General features: G+C 39.0%; 1 protein-coding gene across 1 annotated transcript in view; it reads left to right on the top strand.

The window, feature by feature from the left end:
• LOC107723201 (voltage-dependent P/Q-type calcium channel subunit alpha-1A-like) overlaps positions 1-24070 on the top strand; it is a 119243-nt gene that overhangs the window by 63199 nt on the left and 31974 nt on the right. The window contains 15 exon segments of the mRNA XM_016531755.1: positions 1194-1456; positions 3886-4229; positions 4323-4461; positions 4869-4998; positions 5249-5308; positions 7271-7377; positions 14816-14827; positions 16757-16856; positions 17654-17814; positions 17894-18034; positions 18274-18475; positions 18619-18783; positions 19075-19185; positions 21065-21148; positions 23713-23715. Coding sequence (XP_016387241.1) covers positions 1194-1456; positions 3886-4229; positions 4323-4461; positions 4869-4998; positions 5249-5308; positions 7271-7377; positions 14816-14827; positions 16757-16856; positions 17654-17814; positions 17894-18034; positions 18274-18475; positions 18619-18783; positions 19075-19185; positions 21065-21148; positions 23713-23715 — 2022 coding nt within the window.

Below are 24070 nucleotides of genomic sequence, written 5' to 3'. Positions count from 1 at the left end.
TTATGCGGCCGCCTCATCTACGTCAGCCATGCTGATCATGACCTGTCCCGGTGACCCTGATCGCGCCTGACCTGCCTTCCGTTTCCATTATACACCTTCTGTTTACACTATACTCTCTCTCACACATACATACATTCTTCTTTTACATAACATATTTTCTTCAGACATACATACATTCTATATATATACAGTACATGCATGTGAAAGGAGAATGTATGTGTGTGTGAATGAGAGTAGAAATGTATGCATGTGAATGGAGAATATAAGTGTGTGAAAGCAAAAATATATGTATGTGAAAGGAGAATGTATGTGTGTGTGAGAGAGTAGAAATGTATGCATGTGTAAGGAGAATGTAAGTGTGTGAAAGCAAAAATCTATGTATGTGAAAGGAGAATGTAAGTGTGTGAGAGTGCCAGAAAGTTGATCTATGTTAAATTTGCTTTATGGAACCAAATCATTTGACAATGAGTCAGACTAACTGAAATAAGCCTGGCTTATTTGGTAAACTTGTTTTATGAAACAGGCCTCGAGGCATTAGAAGTAATCATATTTTTTTCCAATGCACCATATTGCATCGAATCGCATTGTGTTGAATCGAATCGAATCGAAATCGGATCGCACTGCATCGTAATAGGGGTTAATCGTATCGCATCGCATCGGTAGCTGCTTTATATGTATCTTTAGTATTTCCTCTCTCAATCAGTAGAAAATATGGTTAACACCCGGTCATGCATGAAAAAAAAAATACCGTCATGTACCGTGAAACCGGTATAATTTTGAAAAATACCGTGATATAAATTTTTGGTCATACCACCCAGCACTAGTCTACGATCACGTCGCATGTCACAGCTCGCCCGACATCTCCTCCTCTGGAGTCAGACGCGGCTGAAGTCGCTGCGCGCTGTCCACATCCCGGGCGAGCTCAATCATGCAGCCGACGCGCTCGCACGACAGCTCACGTTCCCTGGAGAATGGCGACTCCATCCCGAGACGATCCAGCTGATCTGGAGTCGATTCGGGGAAGCCCAGGTAGACCTGTTTGCTTCCCACAAGTCCTCCCACTACCAGCTGTATTACTCCCTGACCGAGGCCCCCCTCGGCATGGACGCGCTGGCACACAGCTGGCCTCGGGCTCTACGTAAGTATGCGTTTCCCCCAGTGAGCCTGCTCGCACAGACACTGTGCAAGGTCAGAGAGGACGAGGAACAGGTCCTGCTGGTTGCGCCGTACTGGCCCACCCGGACCTGGTTTCCGGAACTCATCCTTCCGACAGCCCCTCTCTGGCGCATCGCTCTGAGGAAGGACCTCGTTTCTCAGGGGCTCGGCGCCATGTGGCACACGCGTCCGGATCTGTGGAACCTCCACGTGTGGCTCCTGGACGGGACACGCCGGACTTGAGTGGTCTGCCACAAGCAGTGGTGGACACCATCACTCAGGCTAGAGCTCCCTCTATGAGGCAAGCCTATGCACTGAAGTGGAGTCTGTTCGCAAACTGGTGTTCTTCTCGCCAAGAAGACCCTCAGAGATGCACGATTGGAGTAGTGCTTTCTTTCCTGCAAGAAAGGTTGGAGCATAGGCTGTCACCCTCCACCTTGAAAGTGTATGTGCGTGCGATCGCAGCACATCACAATGCAGTGGATGGCCAGTCCCTGGGAAAGCACGATCTCATCGTGAGGTTCCTGAGGGGTGCCAGAAGGTTAAATCCTCCTAGGCCACCCCTGGTGCCCTCCTGGGACCTCTCAATCGTCCTGGCTGGACTTCAGAGGGGTCCCTTTGAGCCGCTCTATTCAGTCGAGCTTAAGTTCCTGTCTGCTAAGACAGCGCTCCTGACCGTGCTCACTTCCATCAAGAGGGTCGGGGACCTCCAAGCATTTTTGGTGAGTGAAGAGTGCCTTGTGTTCGGGCCGGCCTACTCTCACGTTGTCTTGAGACCCCAGCCTGGATACGTGCCCAAGGTTCCCACCATGCCTTTTCGCAATCAGGTGGTGAACCTGCAAGCACTGCCCTTGGAGGAGGCAGATCCAGCCTTGGCGCTGCTTTGTTCCGTAAGAGCGCTGCACATATATGTGAACTGCACCCAGAGCTTTAGAAGCTCCGAGCAGCTCTTTGTCTGCTACGGAGGTCAGCAGAAAGGGAAGGTTGTCTCCAAGCAGAGGTTGGCCGTGCCCCCTGGGGGTGAGGGCTCGCTCCACACGGAGTGTTGCCTCCTCCTATGCATTGATGCATGGCGCCTCTCTGGCAGACATCTGTAGAGCTGCGGGCTGGGCGACACCAAACACCTTCGCAATATTTTACAGTCTCCGCATTGAGCCAGTTTTTTCCCATGTGTTGGTAGCAGGTGGGAAGAGCTGGCCGGTGTCATGCTAGCTGCGCCATTCCCCCTCACCTGGGGATGCGAGTGCCTTTTTCCTCCTCCAGTAAGTTCCCCGGACTGCGAACCCTGGTCGAGTATCCTCCAGCACCCCCGGCAGTCAGACTGGGCAGAGCAGTCTGACGCCAGGCCCAGTATTGGTGTTAGCTTGCCCGGATCTCTGGTCAGCCCCTGTACTGGGCTAGGTGTCCATATGGCTTGATTCCCTGCGGGCAATCCCATATGTGTATTCTTCCATGGTAAGGTTCCCCTCTCGGTGAGCCCGTGTCTTCCCTTTGACAGATCATTCTGTCAGTCTCTGCTGACAGTTGTTCCATCCCTACTCTTAGGTAGGACCTGCCTCAGAGACCCATTCCATGTGTAGTACTGCCCCAGGCCTGGGTCAGTCCATTCAGTGTCTTCACATGATACCTCCCTGCAGGAAGGATGTGGCCTCCATAGCGCCCTTCTCCGGAAGGCTCGCTTCCCCACCGTTACTGCCGAGCTGTAACAACAAATAGGAAAGACTTGAAGCAAATCATTCATTGAAGGTCGAAATCCCTTCTGTTAAGAAATTTCTGTAGTGAAAGGAACAGCGGCTTGGCTATCACCAGCAGCGTTATACTCCCCTCTAGTCCCTGCGGGTACCGAGGGCAGCTAATTTGCGCTGGGGCGGTGGGAAGGTTACGACCTTTGCATTTGTCTGACACGCGGCTTCTTGTCAACATTTGTGATCCCATAGGATTGTGATGGGGTTCAGGTTGTGGCGCTTTCCATGGACCCCTAATGTCGTCACAACATAACTCATAGTGACCGACAGATAGGGAATGTCTCGGTTACGTACGTAACCCTCATTCCCTGATGGAGGGAACGGAGACGTTATGTCCCCATGCCACAACCTCGAACCATCGCTGGTGGCCAGGGACAAGTTCTTGGCTCCTCAGCGTAAAACCTGAAGAGTGGATGCACCTGTTGCCTATTTATACCCGTATGCACGGGGAGTGGCTCAGGTTTGCAAAATCCACTAGCCAAATTTCATTGGCATTTTCTCTTAAAGTCAGAGGTGATTGGGGCTCCCAAGTGAATCCCCTAATGTCGTCACAACATAACGTCTCCGTTCTCTCATCAGGGAGCAAGGGTTACGTACGTAACCGAGACGTTTTGATATATTTCCAGTAGGAAATTACAAAATATCTTCATGGTACATGATCCTTACTGATTTTTGGCATAAAATAAAAATCGATAATTTTGACCCATGCAATGTATTGTTGGCTTTTGCTACAAATATACCTGTGCTAATTAAGACTGGTTTTGTGGTCCAGGGTCATATATAATATAACTGTTTTTAAAAGGTACATCTTTTTGTAAAAAATTTACAAAACAAGAAAAAAAATTATACCAACCTCAGATTTTTGATTGGTAGTATTCTACATATTTATAAGTGACAATTTTTTAAGTGGCACACTAAAGAGCATTCCAAAGGGTTCCTAACAAGCATGTTTTAAACTCATAATCTTGCTGTCTTCTATTTCCAGGGATGGCCATGGAAGTGGCCCCACTCTCTCCACCACCCGTCCCATTCAGAAGACTCTGTCCAGGCAGGACAGTCAGTACAGTGAGGACCTGGACAATGCCATGAACAACAAGCTTGCCACCCAGCCACCTAGTAACTCCACTCCTCATGATAGTCTGCTCAATCTGGCCAACAGTGCCCACACTGCCGGCCTGGCACATACTGACACTGAGAGCAGCCTCATTCTCACCAACCCTTCCTCTACCACTGCTAATGTTACCAGCACTGGTCACCTGAGCATGAACCCCGATTACACTGCCGTGGACATTCCCCCGATGTTCCCCTCCAGTAACGCCATCCTACAGGGTGAGAGAAAGAGCTAAAGAGAATAACTGACATTTTTATTTATTGTCTTAATCATCTGTTTTACTATGTTGTTTCCCTTCCTCGTCTCCACAGTCAATAAGAATGCAAACACAGAGCCCCTGCCCAAGAAGGAGGACACAAAGGGTGACGATGATGATGATGAGAAAGATGATGCGGGGCCTAAACCCATGCCACCCTACACCTCAATGTTCATTCTGACTACCACCAACCCGTGAGTGCAGACATCTCTGTGAAACTTGCTAATTTACTGCCAGTCCTGGCACTGTGACTCTGCAGTTGGTCAATATTACAATTGCATTCCCCACAATAAAAGATATTAATAATATCTGGTATATAATGACCACTTTTCAAAGTCCAATCAATTCCAATGGATAAAATGAAGTCCTGTCCTGCTTATTTCCTACTATTTATTATCCTATTTCATTTGGAAATTCCTCCAATTCTCTAATTATTGAAGTAAAATAGGGTGCAAACACTCTTTCATGTTGCCATTAAACAAAACTGACTAGAGTCACCTGCTTTCGCCTCTGAGTTTTTATATTAAATTAAATGAGCTTTCTTTCAAAAGAAGTGGTTGTTTTTGCTATTAACAGGTATTTTTATGAACTTCCATTGTAGATTTCGGAGGTTGTGCCACTATATCGTCACGCTCAGATATTTTGAGATGTGTATTCTGCTGGTCATTGCAATGAGCAGTATTGCCCTGGCCGCTGAAGACCCTGTCTGGCCCGATTCCCCCCGCAACAATGTGAGACAATCCCACATCTCAACATCCTCTCTTTATGTCTCTGTGGTTCAGTTTATTTTTGTCTACTGGACTAGAAACCATTTAATCTATCTATCCATCTGTGCTTCTAATCATTACCTGATGTATTAGTTTACTTCTCCATCATTTTCATCTGTTTATTTATCATTATTTATATTCATCTTGTCATATTTATTTGTCATAAAGGGCTTAATTTTATTGCTAACAATGTGTCTCTCTTTTGTGCTTGCAGGTCCTGCGGTACTTTGACTATGTGTTCACTGGTGTGTTCACCTTTGAGATGCTCATTAAGGTAAGTACCTATCCTGCACAGCTGTCTGGGGTATGATGGTCTATACTTCACCCTTCAACAAATTATACTTATGTATTTTGTACTTAAAGAGTTGTTTATTGGTCTCCATGTTGTGTCATGCAATAATCTGAAGTGCTATAGGGTTCATATTCATTTCAAGTTCATATAGTTGCACATGCTTTTGGAAACCCCAGAAATGTCTGGGAATTTTAAAATAGTGATTCCTGGAAATATCATAAAAATGAATTACAATACAAGGTACAGGAATCATGATTGCAATTATAATTTTTTTTTTTTTCAAATGAATGCTTTATATTCATTATATAATCCTCAAAAATATATATCTGTATCATTTTAAGCAGCACAACTGTTTTAACATTGATAATAACAAATATTTCTTGAACAGCAAATCAGCATATTTTAATGATTTCTGGAGGATCATGTGACACTGAAGACTGGAGCAATGGCTGCTGAAGATTTAGCTTTGCCATCGCAGAAATAGATTAAAGTTTACTTATATATTCAAATAGAAAACTGTTATTTTAAATTGTAATAATATTTCACAATTTTACTGTATTTTTGATCAAATAAATGCAGCCTTGTTGAGCAGAAGAGACTCCTTTCAAAGACCTCAAACTTCTGAACAGCAGTGCACTTACTAAATAATTCTCTCTCTGTTTCAGATGGTAGATTTAGGTCTTGTCCTCCATCAAGGCTCATATTTCCGTGACCTGTGGAACATCCTGGACTTTATAGTGGTTAGTGGTGCCCTGGTGGCGTTTGCCTCCCCGCCACCGACATTAAACACCAGATATCCTTTTGGTAATTTCTCACCAAATATCCACATCATGCACAACATTTTGCCCAGTGCCTACCCAGTGGGTGAGCTTGGGCCCATTTCCATGAGGGTGATGACCCTGCCTGGGCACCTTTAACCCTTTAGTGCCCAGGACTCTTTGGAGCATCCAGCCACACTCACCTCAGGTATTTCTACACTCCATTTTTACGCCACATACCTGGAACCAAACATGAAGAAAACAGACAATAAGAAGAAAGAAACGAAAGAGCAAGGGGAAAACATTTAAGAGACCATATGCTACTCTTTTGTACTATGTACCTCTATATTTAGGATTTATTTAGGTAAATGACCCCTCTTATGATTGGTTGACCTCTTTGCATGTGAAATTAGTTATAATGCTTATTTGTGTGATGAGGGTTTATAGTTGGGTCCAGTTTAGTATGTTTTTTGTCACAATCCATGCAGAAATTAACCTGCTTTTATTAATTTTATTAATTAGCTTTAATTGTTAAGATCAAACTGAAATGATCAGGAATCTTCTTAAACAAACTACTGTAAATGAAGGCAGGAACAAACAGAAGGGATTTATGATTGGCGGTCAGGATAGCTGACAAGAGGAATAAAGGAAAATGACTGTTCCAGCTTGTGTATCTGATCGCAGCGGAAGCATACAGCCCAACTACTGGACTGAGAGAGTTGCTAATATGAGGGAGAGGTCAGAAAGGTGCATCTGTTAATATGAAACTGGAAACAAATGCATGTAAAAGCTATTTTTCAGACTTAGTAAAGAGCATGAGAACAGATTCTGGGAATCGACATGTCAGATGACCTGAATGAAAGCATGAATGGAAGAAATATGAACCCAGATCATTTTTTTTCTTCCTGAAATACCAGAATCTGAATGATGATTTCTGAAGATCATGTGACACTGAAGACTGGAGCAATGGCTGCTGAAGATTTAGCTTTGCCATCGCAGAAATAGATTAAAGTTTACTTATATATTCAAATAGAAAACTGTTATTTTAAATTGTAATAATATTTCACAATTTTACTGTATTTTTGATCAAATAAATGCAGCCTTGTTGAGCAGAAGAGACTCCTTTCAAAGACCTCAAACTTCTGAACAGCAGTGCACTTACTAAATAATTCTCTCTCTGTTTCAGATGGTAGATTTAGGTCTTGTCCTCCATCAAGGCTCATATTTCCGTGACCTGTGGAACATCCTGGACTTTATAGTGGTTAGTGGTGCCCTGGTGGCGTTTGCCTTCACGTAAGTGTCATCAAGGCCCCAGCGCTCATGCCTCACTCCTCTCTCCTCTCCTGCTTGCTGCCTTTCCTTGTCCTTTCCCGTCTTGCTCCCTACAGGTCAAACGCCTGTGTAGTCGGCACAGCTCTCTGCCACCCTGGAGCGCCAGCCTGCTACCCATACAACCCAGCTGTCTCTCTCTCTCTCTCTTTCTTTTCTCTCTCACTGGGCCCATTTCCATGAGGGTGATGACCCTACCTGGGCACCTGTAACCCTTTAGTGCCCAGGAATCTCTGGAGCATCCAGCCACACTCACCTCAGGTATTTCTACACTCCATTTTTACGCTACATACCTGGAGCCGAACATGAGGAAAACAGACAATAAGAAGAAAGAAACAAGAGAGCAAGGGGGAAACATTTAAGGGACCTTATGCTACAGTTTTGTATCGTTGATAGTCTATTTATAATTACTTAAAACTAGTTTTAATTGTTTTTCCTTGAAAATTTCTTGCCCTTAAGCAGAATTAAACAGGCTTCTGTACCTCTTTATTTAGGATTCATTTATTAAATGACCCCTCTTATGATTGACTGACATCTTTGCATGTGAAATGAGTTATAATGATTATTCGTGTGATGAGGGTTTACAGTTGGGTCCAGTGTAGCCACAGTCCATGCAGAAATGAGCTGTTTAAACTCTTAAGATCACACTGAAATGATTAGGAATCTTGTTAAACAAACTGCTATAAATAAAGGCAGGAACAACAAAGAAGGGATTTATGACTGGCAATCAGGATAGGTGACAAGAGGAATAAAGCTGTTCCAGGTCGTGTATCTGATCGCAGCGGAAGCATACAGCCCAGCTACTGGACTGAGAGAGTTACTAATATGAGGGAGAGGTCAGAAAGGTGCATCTGTTAATATGAAACTGGAAACAAATGCATGTAAAAGCTATTTTTCAGACTTAGTAAAGAGCATGAGAACAGATTCTGGGAATCGACATGTCAGATGACCTGAATGAAAGCATGAATGGAAGAAATATGAACCCAGATCATTTTTTTTCTTCCTGAAATACCAGAATCTGAATGCTTTGAAATAGTAATATTATATGGTTCTGTCTATGTGTTTGTGTACATCCTCCTCAGTCCCTGAACAACTGTAAATATGTAAATGTGCACACATTTTCTTTTCCACAAAAAGTTTTTTAGACTAGGTGGACAAACACAACACATGACATGTACCATGCATACAAAACGTGAATGGCTGTCAGATTTATATTAATAAAGACCTGTTCACACAAGTCTGACACAATTAAATGCGAAAGTGTAAAATACCTGCAAATAATTTTGCACTACAGAGGTGTTCATGCAGAATCTGATGCTGAAATTCCCATTCTCATCAAATTTATTTTTTGGCATCTGAACACTAAAAACTGAAGTACAATATTTCAGACTTTGTGTGGAGTAGTTTATAAAGATGTAATATTTTGTTTTAAAATGTTTTTATGCCACATTTTAAGACCTGATGGATATAGTTTTATATATATATACAATATTTCTAGAACTCAAATTTGAGTTATAAGGCATAAAACAGTAGAAACAATAACATTTAAGGAAAAAATATACGTAACATTGTTTGAGGGGACAAATAGAGCTTGCAAACTGCACTGATTATCTTTCCCAGCATGACTTTCTTAAAGAAACTGCCTTGAATCCTTGAGTGTTGTTTTCCCCTACCACCAATCCCACCAACCCCACTTCCATTTGCACTCACATTTTTAGTTCCCGCATGAAATAAGTCTATTAGGCGATTCATAAAGAGGCATTTGGATGTGCCTCTTTGCTATAGCTCTTTGCTATCAGGGCTAGATTCTCCAGTTTTCCTTTCTCTCCCTCTCTCTGCACACAGCGATAGTGCGCTCAGAACGGCAGGCGCTCTGGGGTGACTGGCGCTCCCTGGCTGTGAGCGTGGGAACAGTTCCCACATCTCTGCTGTCTCTCACAGTCTGTTTTTAACCTTTTACTCAATTTCAGGGAGTGACTCATATCTGTGTGTATGTATCTGTGCATGTTTATTTAGTATTTTGTGTACAGAGTCCAAAATTAGCACTTGCAGAGCGTCAAATGCAAGTAAAAAGAGGCTTTGGCGAGTAAATGAACGTATAATTTACCCATTTTCTAGAAACTGGAAAATGTAATTTCGTGACCACCACAGAAAATAGTCAAATATTACTGAATATGTATTTTATTTTATTTTATTTTATTTTATTTCGTCATAGGGACAAATACACAATGTGTCTTGGTAAATAATGTGAAATACAATATTTTGACTGGGAATAAAAGTCTATATTTATGATAAGTTCTTACCAATTTGACAGCCAATGCAGGTGTAGCAAAAAGTTAATTTTGGACTCTGTTTGTATATGTATTTTTGTATTTGTATTTAAATTGTTTTAAGTGTTCACACTAGATTAGGTGTCCACATATAAACCAAACTAGGAGCTCTGCCATTATTTTGTGATTGTATTCTCTGTCTCATGTTGATATTTTTCCTGCTTCAAAAACCCCATTCTTTCCCTGTGCCTTTTTCTGTCTCTGTGTGTGTTTTGTGTCTTTGTATGTGTCTCTGGCTCTGTCTGTCTCTGTCTTCCTGTCTCTGATCATCTCTCAACACCTACAGCGGAGGAGGCGGTGGGGAAGGAGAGGGGTAATGTCTCTTTCTTTCACCCTTTCCCCTCTGTTTGCTCTTATTGCCTGTCCTTCTCATCACACGCCTGTCCTCTCCTTCTATAGACTGATCTGTCTGTCTGATTGTTCGTCCAAACGTCCTCTCACCACTTCCCTCACACATAGGACACAAGCCAAGGGCGAAGTCATGTCATTCTTTAGCCAGCTGCAGTTACTCAATCTTACAGCTAATCATCTCTTGGTACTTTCTACAGTATGTGGACACCTAAATGTGTTAACATAGGTGTTTGTGTCTATGTGTACGTGTGTGTCTCTTTGTTTCTGTGTCGGGAATAAATATATATATGTTGGCATGTTATGAACTTGTAATGGGACATTTCAAGCTAAAATGGCTGCTGCTGTCCCTGTTATCAAGTTTATCACGTCTTTGTTATGTCTTTTAAAATCACAGTTCATTATTTTTAATATTTATTATTTAATATGTGGTGTGACATGGAGGAAACCAATAAATTATCCTGTTTTAATTAAAATTTATATTTTTATATAAATGTGATGGGTAGTATGAATAGGTAAACCAGTGTACACTTTATTATGGGAAAGTAAGTTGCTGTAATTTTTATTTTTATTTTTATAATAACAATATTACATTTAGTTTTATACAGATTATACAGGAGGGAACGCAGTTATTCAAGAGGAACAGGGAAAAAACACAAAAAATAAAAAAATATATAGTCAAACAGAAAAATTAGTCTATGCTTATTTTATTTAGTAGTGTTATTTATATTTTGTTCTGATTTTATTTATTTTTATATACATTATATATATATATATATATATATATATATATATATATATATATATTATTTACAGACATGTAAAATACTCCTTTAAAATATAATTTACATTTAATTTAAATACAGTGTAAATTACATGAGGAAATTATATAACTTTACAATTATTGTAAATGTATTAATTTATTTAATTACATGTTTAGTATATTTAACTTTCTATGCTTATATTTATACTTTTTCTATTTTTATATTCATACTTTTTTGTATATGTAAAGATTTTGATAGTTAGTGCACTTCATCAGATGACTGGACACAGGTGGTACTTTCATAGAATAATCTGGACATGATAAAAATCAACAGATTAGTCCGATACACTTGAGGAGTGATTTCATAGCAGCATAGTGAGACATGCAGAGGACATGTCAGGCGATTCTCTATGTACAGATCACTTTTGCAGAGCTGCCCATGTAAAGCAGCGAAACAAGACAACACAGAATGCATTAGGACCTATTAGGGCTGGACAGGGCCTTTGCCCAGAAAGATAACACCATAATGGTATTACAGACAATCAAACTGCTCACCTCCTAGAAGGGCACTGTCCAATTGAGATGTGTATCACCATTTTGATGAACGCTAGATCTAATTAGGCAGTCTATTTATTGTGGCAAAAAGTCAGCTGAGAGAGAAAGTGAGAGTGAGAGAAACAGAGAAACAGATGCCAGAATGCACTTCCCTATGCTGGCATACGGAGTCAGAAAGCTGGATAACAAATACATATGTGTTAAAACATTGTGAATCAGTTGGCTATTTGCTTCTGTTCAATAAAATTCTAGAAACAAGAAGTAGAGTTCATTCATATTTGCATTAGACAGTTTTCAAGCAACGTGGCAACTTGATGCGATAATATATAGAATGTGTGATCACCGGTGTGCATTAAAATGGATTGGAATGCAACTCATCCAATCAAAAACAGAACTATCTGTTTATATCGGAGATGACGTTTTTCTTGGTGGGCCATTTAGTATACAAAGATCTCTGCATAAACATCTAATCTCTGCTTACTACACACACCTTTCAGCAGGTGTACTCTACTTTTACTAATAGGGATAATTGGCAAATAAGACACAATGGAATAGGACAGATGCACTGCATGGTCTAAAATAGCATGTTTGCGTAAGTTAGTGGCACAGACAATACTAAGTAAGTCTTTAGAGATGGAATTGATCCCGATCATCTCTTGAGAATAAAAAGAGATGACTGAGACAACGTCTCTCGTGCCTCAGAGAGACGTTTGTTGAGAAGGTCTGTGTGTGTTTACACATTTCCTGATCTGAGCCTGTGAACTGCTTGAGCTGACAGACTTGAGCCTGCTGGGAGTCTGTTTTTATTTATTTATTTATTTTTGTGCTGAGTGCTGGATTTGGTCTTAATAAATTGGAGTGAATCAAGCTTTTTTGCACATAATAGTACCATGTAGAATAAAACTGTATGAATCACAGACTTCAGCAGAGACTCGGGTCTCCATTGCCCTGCAGGTGAAGTGCTTATGGTCATATGACAGTGCCATGTGACATATATGTCATGTGACGGTATGAGCTCTAAAGCACTGTACAGATCATGATGAACAAGGAGGCATGGCAACTAACTCCAGAAGCTGTCACCACAGCGATGAAGTCACATGCAATATGGCAATGCATGTTTACTACTCAAATAGATTTAGATTTGTGTGAAAGTGTGCATATGTGTATGTAAGCTAGTCTCAGCCTCGGACGACATGCCTACAGATCACCCACAGTCTGTTCGCTGACTATCTGTGCTTATTGTACACTAAAAAGGCAAGTTCGGACTGAAATTGATAATCAAATCTTCTTCTGTTTGAGATTTGTTTGAGCCAGAAACATACATTCCACCTTGTTTTCTGGGTTTTGTCTGTAAGTATAAAAGTAGATGCATTTGCCGCTAATTGTCTGCTCAATGCGACTGTTGTGCTGCTATTTGAATTCATTTTCAATGGCAGATTATTGTTATATAGTCCCCTTCCATTTTTTTCAACAGCTTTGGTTCTGGTAGTATTTATCCCATTCATTTTTTTCCCATAGGAGGTTTTAAAAAGTCTTTATTAAAGAGTTATAAGACAAGTCATGAACCAAACCAACCACCTACGAGGTGAATCACAACATTAAAAACTTTTATTTGAAGCAAAAAAATATTTGAAAATCTGGAAAAAAGGACAGTACAAGACTGTGCTTGTACGGCTTTCATGAGGGAAACAGACAAATATAAAACTATTAAAAAACCATTGAAAAGACGTTGATGGTAAATATTGCAAAATATGCATACATATATTTAAGTAGTTTAAGACTTTAGGAAGATGGGTTCGACGTAATTTGCAGTAATTCATAGGAGTTGGCAAGCTCTAAAGTGTTCTTTTGGTGCTATTTGTTTATATTTCCCAAGATTTCTTTGCAGAATCATGGATAATGTAGTTTTTCACAAGGAATTCTGATGTTAAACCTGATTATTTAACAAAATAAATTTAAATAATGTGGGCTTCAGCATAATATAATCCAGCATAAAACAACCTCGTAGCTAACAGTAGGTCTGTTTTTAAAGGTTTGTGAGTTATTTCTAAATATCAATTCCACTACTGAAAAAAACAATAAGTAGATTTACTTAATTTTTATTTTGCAAGTTTTTGCACACATACATTTTAAGTAAAATTTAAGTATTGAATTAAGTAAAATCTACTTAACTAAGTTGGGTAAAATTAGCAAAGGAAATATGTACATTTAACATTGCCAGTTAGAGTTTGAGGAGTAATTTCTACTTAATTATTTTGTTAAATATGCAGTACTCAAGTACATTTCTCTCAGTTACAGTTTATAAAATTTACTCAAACGATGTAGCACTGGAAAACAACCATGCTATTAAAGCATGTGGTTCACTTGCAAACATGTAAGTAAGCAAGTAGGCAGTTTGTTATCCTTTTGAAGATAATATGTCCACTCAATGTAATTATTACCTAAATGAACACAGAGACCTCAATACTTGGTACACCATACACAATGACGGTAACAATCAGTGGCTAGTGTTTGAGTATGAATGGGTCATTTTGAGTAGAAAATGAACTCCAGATGTCACAAAACAGTAAGTTACTAAACCTAACGACAAAATCAACCATAAAACAGTGTAAATACAACTCGAAAACAGTGAAAATTTTAACCATTTTAATTATTCATGCCCTAGTGCATGATGGGAAAAACGGGATCATAACTTTGATATTTACTCAAAGAATCCTTGTAAACATAAGTAAAATATGCTAATAATTTCAAACTTTAATTTCTACAAGCTTAAATTGAGTAGTAATATAGAATTTACTTTATTTTTGTAATTCTTGCCTAAACTAAATTATTTAATGTAGAAATTACATTTGTTTTTATGTAGTATTTACTTCACCACAAAATCATTTTTATCAGTGTGGAGAAAATGTTGAGAAGTGTGGAGAAAATGAAAGTTTTTTTTTTTTTTTTTTGTTAACTTCTGGAACCTGACTGTTGCACTCCATTGTGGTCAAATTTATTTGAAAAATCCCCGCCCTTAAACACAACATAAAATCTAAATGGACTGTGGTTGATCATCTTACATGTCAGTCAGGCGGTCACTTCCTTGCCCCATAGAATAAGCTGCGAGGAGGACCAGACGTTTTGCTGCAAGTCAAAAGTCTGGTTAAATAAGACTAAATGTTCTGCTGGCGTAGTTTATATATTGTTTAGAGTTTTGTAAATTATATAAATGGGTAAGTGAACACAGATGTATGGTTGTGTGGATGTGTAATAATTCACAAGCTTGCATCCTTATTTCTCTCGTTTTACTGTATGTGTCTCATATTAATGTATTTCTTCCTTCAAACTCCCTTTCTCCCCCGTGTCTTGTGTGTGTATGTGTGTCTGATTCCTCTCTCATCTCTTCAACTGCTCACACCTACAGCGGAGGCAGCGGGTAATGTCTCTCTCTCTCTTTTTCTCTCTCTTTTGCTCTTAATGCTTGTCTTGGCAATTACACAGCTTTCCTCTTTCTTTTTTGGATTTGTCTCTATGTCTGTCTGCAAGTCACCCATCTCTTCTATCACTCTGTCACCGTTTCTGTGTTAATCACCCGTGGATGATCATTCAGTCCACGTAGTCCTGATAGGGGGGTTTGAGAGGTCCCTCACTTCTGCACCCGTCACTCTAACAGCACTTCTCTGATGGACGCTTGTTTGTGCTTGACAGTGTGTAACCACATCTGCTGAGAGGGCAGGATTCGGCACGGCGCTGGAAATCTAGAGCGCTGTCCTCTGTCCTTGACACTGAGACAGAAGAGGAGAAGAGAGGACAGGGAAGACAATAAAGATGCAAAATATATGGAGAGAGAGAGAAATATATATCTATTTATTTATACAGTGCGGTCCAAAAGTGTGAAAACCTTTTCTTCTTTTTTTTCGTTTAAATGTGGAAATGAACAAAGTTGTGAGGATTTTAAGACAAATTTTAGACAAAGAAAAGTCTAAAATAAAGAAATGTTTGCTTTGTATGTGAAACAGAACCAAATTTAAGTTGTTATTCCTTTATGAAAGAAGCAGCGGTGTCCAATTCATGAGCGCATCAGTATTACTTTACAATAAAGTTACATTTTTTTATATTAGTTATTGAATATTAATCATTTGATGGCATAAACTAACAAAATACTTTGATAGCTTTTACCAATTTATGTTCATGTGCTCATATATACTACCATTTATCAGTAAGAATTACCTTTCTGTAAGAAGTTTATTCAGAAAGAATGCATTAAATTGATTAAAAGTGACAGCGAAAACATACATATACAATTATTTTAAATTGTAGTATTTCACAGTATTACTGTGTTTACTGTATGTTGTAAAATAAATGCTAGGAGAGCATAAGAGACTTCTTCCAAAAACATTTCCATTCAAGTTTTTAAAAGCTGACAAAAATCTTTTTTTAATTACAGAAATGTGAATCACTTTTAGACCCCACTGTATGTGAGTAAGGATAATTACATACATTTGTTTTACAGTGATATAAATCAGTATACAACCGCACATTCGCATAGTTTAGTCTTCAGTGTATGACTTTTGCATTTAGCTTGCTGGTCACTAGCCTGTACACTGTACACACATCTGGTGGATGGCAGTGTTTGGGTACCACAAGAGCGGCGTGCAAATTGTGATAATGTAGGCCAGAAATTCAGATTCAGATTGACTAGCTTCAGGGTGACACGGTTCTTCAGACTGCAGAGCCAGGGCTGATTGGTAGAAGCTCTTCCCCTCTGGAGTGACTGGATGTGTGTTTCCAGGTCCTTTTATATGTTGTGTTTGCCAATGGACAACCCCAAAAACAAGAAAGAAAGAGGTTTGGCTGGGCATTCTGCAGCAGGGATGCCTGAATCTGCTCCGTATGTTTCATGCTGTCATCATGGCAATGTAATGAAACCAGCCAGTGTTCCTTGGGAAAAGAGGTACAATGGTGGTTCCAGCATGGGCTAAGACGGTACAGTGGATATTACATCCGCTGAGCTAGTTTTCAGTACAGCATGAGCCACACCAGCGAGTGTGTCTGAGAGTGTGTGTGTTGTGAGATTGACTGTGTGCATGTGTTTTAGTATGTGTCTATCCTAAGAGCTGTGAAATGGGCTTGATTGTCTGGCTACAACAGGCTGCATTCTCAGTGAGGAAACACAGACGAGATTCTTGATTGGCTGGGAGTAAATGTGTGGATGTAGCAGGCATGTTTCATTGTTTTAACAGCCTGAGCTACTAACTCACCCATAAATTGTGTGTGTGCAAGACCAATTACCCATGTGGCCTAACACTTCCTGCCATTTCACTTTCTAACTCTGTTGTTTGTGTGTGTTTGTGTTCATCTGCAGAGGAAGCAGCAAGGGGAAAGACATCAGTACTATCAAGTCGCTGCGTGTGCTCCGAGTATTGCGGCCTCTGAAAACCATCAAGCGTCTGCCCAAGCTGAAGGTACCTCTGTGTTTGGTTGTATTTTTCCTCCTTGTTTTGACTGAGATTTGCCTGTTTACAGAGTATGTTTGGTTTTTGTTTTCACTACATGGGCTTTATTTTTCAGTGTAATCAGTTTCTGGCTGTGTTTGACCAGACTGTTTTTAATTTGTTTTGTCTGGTTTTTAGACCTTTGTTTGTATTTGTTCATTTATTTGTATCACTTGACTGCTTTATCTGTTTTTGGCTTTGTTTCTAACATTGAAGTGTTTTCACATTTGTTTATTTTGTTTTATATCTGTTTTTTTTTTTGTGTGTGTAAATGCAATTAATCTGTTTTTGCGTATATTGATGCTGTTTTGTTTTATCTAAGAGTTGTGTTCTATAAATGCCTTTCGTATGTTTTGTTTCAGGCTTTGCTTGGTTTTCTTTTCTTTTTTTCTTTTTTTTTGCTGGTTTGCAATAATTCTGTTTCTGTTTTTATGATCATTTATAGTTTTATTTAATTGTGTTTGTACAGTTTTGATGCTGTTTTGTCATCTTATAAGGTTTGTGTTCGACTGTCAGGCTATATTTTAATTTCTGTTAATTCTTTGTGTTTTTCAGGCTGTTTTTTATTGTTGCTTTTTAGGGTATTGATTTGATTTGATTTGATTTGATTTGTTTGGTTTGTTTCAATTTTTATGTATATTTATTAGCTTTATTAAGTTGAATTTTTACATTTTGAAGATGTATTGGTTTGTGTTTTGAGGCCGAGTTTGTGTTCTGCTTTCAGGCTGCATTTGAATTTGTCTCTTCTCTGTTTTGTCTATTTTCAGGCTGTCTTTGACTGTGTGGTGAACTCTCTGAAGAATGTGTTGAACATACTCATTGTCTACATGCTGTTCATGTTCATCTTTGCTGTGGTGGCTGTGCAGCTCTTCAAAGGCCGTTTCTTCTACTGTACCGATGAATCCAAGGAGTTGGAGCGTGACTGCAGGTGAGACAAAACACACACACACAAACACACTGATGAACAGACACATTGGCATGTTATTCTAAAAGCATTTTGTTGTTAGGGGCGAGTATCTTGTCTATGAAAAAGATAACGAAGTGCGGGCGCAGAAGCGGGAATGGAAGAAATACGATTTCCACTACGACAATGTGCTCTGGGCCCTTCTCACCCTCTTCACCGTTTCTACGGGAGAGGGGTGGCCACAGTATGTATACATCTAAATTCCTAACCTAATTTTCAGTGTACGTACCCAGTATCTGAAGCCACTAGTGAAATTGCTTCTGTTTTCTAATGTAATGCAAATGTTTTCATCACAAATTACAATCTGAGTGAAGTTGAAGTTATTTTAAATGGCATATCTAACGACTTGTTACAATTTCCTAAAAGATTTGACAGTATCACATTACAGCATATTCAATGCCTTATTTTTTTGGCACTCGCCAGGGTACTGAAACATTCAGTGGATGCGACCTACGAGAATCAGGGCCCGAGTCCAGGTTACCGGATGGAAATGTCCATCTTTTACGTGGTGTACTTCGTGGTCTTCCCCTTCTTCTTCGTCAACATCTTCGTGGCTCTTATCATCATCACTTTCCAGGAGCAAGGAGACAAAATGATGGAGGAGTATAGCCTGGAAAAGAATGAGGTGAGGACATATCAAATGGATGTTTTTTAAGCTAAATGATCAGTCTAGCTCATTCTTTATGCATAGCGCTGGCATTGATCTCATTGATATGGTGCCGCATATTTTCAGCTTGACTAACCTCATCGTATCTGTTCTGTTTTCAGAGAGCCTGCATAGACTTCGCCATCAATGCTAAACCGCTCACGCGACACATGCCTCAGAACAAACAAACATTCCAGTACCGCATGTGGGAGTTTGTGGTGTCTCCTCCATTTGAATACACCATCATGGCATTGATTGCCCTCAACACCATTGTCCTTATGATGAAGGTGTGGCAGTATTTCACTTTAGTACATCTCGCTTTATATATTTTGAGAATTAGGCTTCCAATGTATGGTAAATTAGCTTTTAAAAGTTTGTGATGGTACAAACTAACAATTACAGAGTTTAGAATCTTTAGACTCTAGCATTGTTAGTTTACCGGTGCTTTCCACAAATAGGGTAAAACTAAAAATGGATTTTCAGTACCGATGTTCTACAAGGTTTGCAGTTTTTATAGTCCAGTTACCAAAATTTCTAAATACAGTTTAATACAGTTTAAATATGTTGTGTTTGTTTAGTATGATGGAGCATCAGATGCCTATGAAGCTGTGTTAGCCAACCTGAACATAGTGTTCACCTCACTTTTCTCCATGGAGTGCATATTGAAGATCATTGCCTTTGGAGTGCTGGTGAGTCTACTGTACAGTTTTCTCATGTTTAACTGTATGTGTGTGCATGTTGGGTCCAGAATTGTCACTCACTAAGCAGCAAATGCAAGTGAAAGTATACAGTGACTACTAGAAACTGCAACATCTTATAAAGACTTTTAATACCTTTTTAACCATCAGAAGTTTATATCGGATGCCTAATGTTCCCCCCGCCACAAAAGTCTATGTACTGGCACACATTGAATCTTCGTTGCATTAGACCAACAAAACAAAAATCAAACGTGAATGAATGAAATGTGCCACATTTTTGTGAGAAGTACAGTTTGACTAAGAGACAGATACTGGCTCATCTTGAGAGACAATTACACAAATTAAAATACAAAAATCACATTGTCAAATACAAACAATCACATTGTCTTAAAGGGATAGTTCACCCAAAAATGAAAATTCTGTTATTAATTACTCACCCTCATGTCATTCCACACCCGTAAGATGACATCAGTGGTTCAATCGTAATGTTATGAAGCTATGAGAATACGTTTTGTGCGCAAAGAAAACAAAAATAATTACTTTTTTCAACAATTTCTTCTCTTCCACGTCAGTCTCCGCCGCGAATTCACGCGAGTACCATGACACATGCGTGTGATGCTGCTGACGTAGAAGCTGGCGTTCTGACGTAGAAACGCTGTGGCTTATTTACAAGCAGGTGAAGACACACGCATGCGTTGTGGTGCTGTTGTGAACTTGCGTCAAATTCTGACACAGAAGAGAAGAAATCGTTGAATAAAGTTGTTTTTGTTTTCTTTGCGCACAAAAAGTATTCTCGTAGCTTCATAAAATTAAGGTTGAACCACTGATGTGACATAGACTATTTTAATGATGTCTTTACTATCTTTCTGGGCCTTGAACGTTTCGATTGCATTGCTGTCTATGCGGGGTCAGAAAGCTCTCGGATTTCATCAAAAATATCTTAATTTGTGTTCAGAAGATAAACGAAGGTCTTACGAGTTTGGAACGACAATTAATGACAGAATTTTCATTTTTGGGTGAACTATCCCTTTAAGGACAAAAATATAGTTCATGTGTTTTCAAAAAAATCAATAAATACAGTTTTATTGCCACTAAGACATAAATATGACTGTTTAATTTTCTCACCTCGCTCACCGTTGGCAGATGTGGCAAAATGTTCATTTTGGACCCTACTTGTGTTCATATACCTGTTTTGTGTGAAACAGGGCTAAAGGAATTGGGACAAAAGTCTTTAAAAACCACAGAGGTCAGAATCAGCATTGCACAAGCAGATTTATGAACCGATTGAGCATGAGAAAGAGAGATCAAAGAAGTTGCATTCTGAAGTAGATGAGAAAAGGGTTGGGACATGGAAGTGCAGGACACAAAGGAAATGGCTGTCAGCTAAAAGAGACGCACATGAAGATAGTGAGCTGGAGGGCACATTGAAGTGATTAGGAGTGGAAAATGGAAAAAGGAGGACGGATTTTGAGCGAAATGAAGACGATGGGTATGACGGGTGGTTGATGGAAAGAGTTACACACACACATTCTTTGCACCGGTGCCCCTGATCCCATGCAGCTGGTGTACTGAATGGCCCTAATGCACTGTTTTCCTGCAGGCACTCACTTGGCAGCTCACAAAAAGGCCGTCATGTTCAGCATCTGGGCCACTAGTTTTCTAGGCATCTACCCTTTTTTGTACACAGGCTGGAAAACTCAGTGAAGGAATAAGGGCTAAAAGGGGGAAAGGAGACATTTCATTAGCACCAGAGAGTGAAAATAAATCATTTGCTCCTTTTTCTGTCTGCGGGTCACTGAATGTGTGTGTGCCAAGTGTAATCCTCCTTTAGCCCAGCTGACAAACGCATCTATGTCTTTTTTTACCACAGAACTACTTCAAAGACGCCTGGAACATCTTCGACTGTGTGACTGTACTTGGCAGCATCACTGATATTTTAGTCACAGAGCTAGGGGTAAGTGTGTAGCAGAAGGGCTGCCATCTGTGAGTGTGTATGTGCGTGTTTGTTTGTGTATCCTGTCTGTACGCTTGTGTGTATTTCCGTATGTGATTGAGAGACTCTCAGCAGGATCTTCTCTTGCTCACTGAGGTGTAAGGAACTCCTAAAAGTCTTATATAATCGTCCCAGTTGGTGTGTGAGGCAGATCAGTGAGCCAGTGGTGCTCAGTGGTGACGGGGGTCTGTTACTCTTCCAGCGTCGTCATTAATCCCCCAGCCAGATCAAACTGACCTACCAGTAAAAATGTGGTTCTCAAATGTTAACATGTATTCATAATACAGCAAATGATAATGGCCGTTTCTAAATATTAGTAAAACATGTGTTTGTGTATGTGTTTTTTCTCCTTGGTTTTACAGCAGATCATCAACACCTGTTGTACAGGCACTTTAAAGACTCCATGGATTAAAAATTGACCTACAATTAGACAAATTAAACTATCAAATCTACATATTTCAAAAAGTACTGTTCTTTTCTAGGATCAAAAGACCAAAAGTATTGACGACCCATGAGAATGTCCCGCCCCAAATGTGACTAGCAAATCATGGTTAATGGCTGTAATGTAAATAAAGTCTGTTTTATTTGTTTTTTGTGATGTACTCCATAATGTCAAATCACACATTGTTAAAACAACAATTACGATATATTTCCCCCACCTCTAGTTGCCTGTTTAATAATAACGGAGTGTGTTTACACTAAGTGCAAATAGCCCGCCTTGTTGACAGAAACTATTTACACTAACTCCGCCCACCAACATGTGATTGCGAGTTAACACTATAAAAGACAATTATCAAATATCGGTTCCAGTGGTATAGTGCGTGCTGTGCGTGTTGATGCGATTGACCCGAGTTCGAATCCGCCTTTTGCTGAACTTTTTTTTCTCCCTTTTCAAATCTCATATCACTTCGGAAAGGCATTTAATTATAATAAAAATGAAGGAAAAAAATCTAAAAGTTGAAAAGGGTTAAGGTGGGTGAATGGAGGGATTTGTCCCAATAAGGTGGCATCCATTTAATAATTTGAATTAAAATAATAATTTACACTCAATACGTTATTATTGCATACTGTTTTATAATGCACTACAATACTGAGGTGCAGATAATTGCCAATATTTGCAATAAGTAGTATAAATAGCAAAAAATCCTGTTATTTTAACATCGTGTAAATAGAATCCATTGCTATTTGCATTTGGTGTAAATAGCATCTATCACTAAGAAAATATATTTTCACTTAGTGTAAATAGGCTCTAATTGCTATTTGTACTTACTGTGAATTGCATCTTTCACTATTTACACTTTGTGCAAATAGCTGCTGCCTAATAACAATAATAATAATTATTATTATTATAAAAAGTGACAAGACCTTCAAAATGTCCGGCCCAAACTACCTGTTTCTGTCAACATAGGAAAGAAAACTGCACTAATCCAGGCAAGGTCTTTAAGAATCAAAAATATTATTAATTTGGAAATATAATATTTTTATTTATGTAGTTATTTTGTCATTTTATTTTTTTTATTTACCTGGAGAGTTTAGTTACATCAGTGGTCTTTGTGAATTTGAATGTTATAATTTATTTGAAAATGTAATTATTATGCATTTATTTTGATATTATTTATTTGGAAATGTAATATTTTTATGTGGTTATTTTGAAATGTTTGTTTATTTAATTAACTAATTTATTGACTTATTTCATAATTGTTTAATTATTTATTTTAAAATAGCAGTAGACTTTAGTTCACATCACAGTCTGGCAAAACCATGATTTACTACTTGCTATTGCACCTTGATGGCAGGTTGCATTGATTAGCGGAAAGGGCCTTTCACATTCTAAAGGGCATTTTATTGGGCCTACATTTCAGTCATCAATACTTCTGTTCCATTTCCCCAGCAAAGAAAAACCATGAATATTAAATTGTAATTATATTTACTCTATCAGCTTTTTGGATTACACAAGCATACTGATGACCTCAAAGCAAACACAAATGGGCTTTCTATTTTAATTTCATGGTGTTTTTAACAGAAATGTGATGAGAAATACTTTATTATATGATATTAATAAGTGTTTTTATTTATTTATTTTTATTTTAAGACCCAGTCCTGTACCTGGAGATCCACCTGAAGAGATTAGTGCTGATGTTTTGTTAAATTTGTAATTAAAGACTGAAGTCAGATCTCCAGTTACAAAACTGTCAAATATATATGTATTGATAAAAGCTTTTCAAACCGCATATGAAAAGTGCATCATTTAAAAAAATGTTTTTTTGTTATAATCAACCTTAATTTGAATTGAAAGGTTTGTCGATATGCATAATGATAATTCATGTCTTGTTTTATCTTTGTTTTACATGCTTTCTTTAAACTCTTCTTTATGGCGGCTTTGCCCTCTGATGACTCCATCCAATCAAAATGCACTATGAAACTCATGTGTATATCCATGACCTGAATAAACCGATCACAATGGTTGTTTAATCAACCTCCAAAAATACTGCTATAAACCATGCTTCTGCAACATCTACATGTAGATGGTTTGTAATTTTTCTTTTGGAGTAATGCATCTAATGCATCTGTTTCCCTGTAGCTGATGATGATATAATGATGCATGTGCTTGAGTCATGATGACCTTTCACCCCTGCTTGTCTAACAATATGACAAAGCCCCTATCAGCAGAGGTGTAACTGATCCTTAGCACACAGCTTGCAGGTTTCCTGAATGCATGTTGCGCTTTTTTGCTGACAGGGAACGCTAGTAATTGTTGTTTTTGACACTGCATCTTCATACAGTCATACAGACATTTAAATACATCAACACACACATAGATGTAAGCGTACTAAGGACATCTAAATATGTCATTTATGAAGGTAGAGATGGAGTTAAATCCAC

This window comes from Sinocyclocheilus rhinocerous, unplaced genomic scaffold, assembly GCF_001515625.1.
Source record: "Sinocyclocheilus rhinocerous isolate Xijiao unplaced genomic scaffold, SAMN03320098_v1.1 scaffold2560, whole genome shotgun sequence".
NCBI lineage: Eukaryota > Metazoa > Chordata > Actinopteri > Cypriniformes > Cyprinidae > Sinocyclocheilus > Sinocyclocheilus rhinocerous.
Note: the sequence above shows the minus strand (reverse complement) of the source record. Positions and strands in the feature narration are given on the sequence as shown.